Genomic DNA, 1605 nt, shown 5'->3' with positions numbered 1-1605 from the left:
GCCTCCAATAGTGGAGGTGGGACAAAGCAAACAGCATTTCTGAGTTTTAACCTCTTAAATGTTAAAGTTAAAATCTTTGTTTGTTTATCAGGAAGACCTTGTTCTCCACTGTCTGTGACTTGTGGCTGCAGGAAGACTTGCTGTGCTCCAAGCTCAACGAGTTTGGGGATCAGAAGCATTTAGCTTTTTCACTTCAGCCAAAAAGTCTCCCATTCCTAAGCTGTCCTAGTCCCCATGGCCTTCCTTAGCATTCTGCTTTTTATCAGCCTGGCTTCAGTGAAAAGGGAAAACTTTTTCAGCTGAGCAACAGTTTGAACAGAGGAGTCTGGATGGGTTTTCCTTCAGAGAGCCCTGTTGTAGCACCTTGACCTTGCTCAGGGGCCCAGAGGAGAGCTCTGTGGGGCTGGCCCCATGGCCTGGCTGATGCCCTGTGTCTTGTTCACCCAGGTTTGTGGCATCCTGTGGCTTCACCCCTGATGTGAAGGTGTGGGAGGTGTGTTTTGGCAAGAACGGGGAGTTCCGGGAGGTGGCCAGGGCTTTTGAGCTGAAGGGCCACACTGCTGGCATACACTGCTTCTCCTTCTCTAATGACTCGAGGAGGTAAGTGGGTGTGATCCCTGCTCTGGGCTTCAGGACATGTGAGCTCACCCTCCCAGTGTGCACCAGCAGCCTGTGCAGGGGGGCTGCACCCCTGGGTGCTGTGGGGATTGCTGCTCCAGATGCTCTTCTGGCAGCCCAGGTGTTAAAGAAGAGGCTGGGGTGACTCTCCTGCTGAGTGGCAGGGCTCAGACTACACCCCTTGCTTTCTGACCTCAGAGGAGTCTGGGTGCAGCTGGAGCCACTCTTGGCCCCAGTTGTGAAGAAGAAGAGTTGAGACTCAGTTCTGCCACAGGGTTGATGTATTTGAGATCAAGCTGGTGGCTCCAGACAGGACTGTACCTGTGCCTTTTAAGGCGTCACACTGTGTCCACACACTTATTCTTGCAGTTACACAGTTGTTCATCCAGTTACATTCTACAATGAACCAATCTTCCCTCCAACTGGTCCTGCCCGTCTGCTGGGGTCCCCATTCACTGTCCTCTCAGGATCACTCTTCAACAGTCCAGTTCTCCTAACTGAAGTTTCAGTCAATCCATCTTGCCATTGTATAAGATCATTCTGAGTAATTATCTCATTGTCTACATCTTGTGTCATTATTGTTCCAGGGGGTAAGAGTGTAAGTTTAAGGTTCAATCAGAGGACTTCAGCTAAAACTTAGTTAGAATTCCTGCCTAAGGCCTTAACATGAGCAGCTGGAGTGATAAGTCACGCCAAGCAGCTTTCAGTTCACCTGCATTTTTAACATACAGCTCTAATATCCCTTTAATTGATCTGTTAATCCCAATATTCTTACAGTTGATCCATTTCCACGTTCAACACAAATCCCTGACTGGCTGATGCCACCTGCATGTCCCCTGTGAACTTCCTCCTGGGGGTGCCCCTCCTCTGGGAAGAGGATGAGGACCGTGTGTGGGTGTGTACGGGCTCACACTTCCCAAAGGAGCTCTGTGCACACGCGGGACTCCTGGCTCCCAGGGGAAGAGCTGCTGCCCCTTCCCTGCCGCT

The 1605-nt window shown here is 50.8% G+C and overlaps 1 protein-coding gene across 1 annotated transcript in view; it reads left to right on the top strand.

Annotated features, from left to right (window-relative positions):
- The window catches only part of TBL2 (transducin (beta)-like 2), a gene marked incomplete at its 3' end in the record, with an annotated part of 2214 nt that extends 1614 nt beyond the window's left edge, over positions 1 to 600 (top strand). Inside the window, exon 3 of the mRNA XM_010000203.1 lies at positions 448 to 600. Coding sequence (XP_009998505.1) covers positions 448 to 600 — 153 coding nt within the window. The remainder of the gene's footprint in view (positions 1 to 447) is intronic.
- Between the last annotated feature and the right edge of the window lie 1005 nt (positions 601 to 1605).

Source organism: Chaetura pelagica, unplaced genomic scaffold, assembly GCF_000747805.2.
Source record: "Chaetura pelagica isolate M959 unplaced genomic scaffold, ChaPel_1.0 scaffold516, whole genome shotgun sequence".
Lineage (NCBI taxonomy): Eukaryota > Metazoa > Chordata > Aves > Apodiformes > Apodidae > Chaetura > Chaetura pelagica.
Note: the sequence above shows the minus strand (reverse complement) of the source record. Positions and strands in the feature narration are given on the sequence as shown.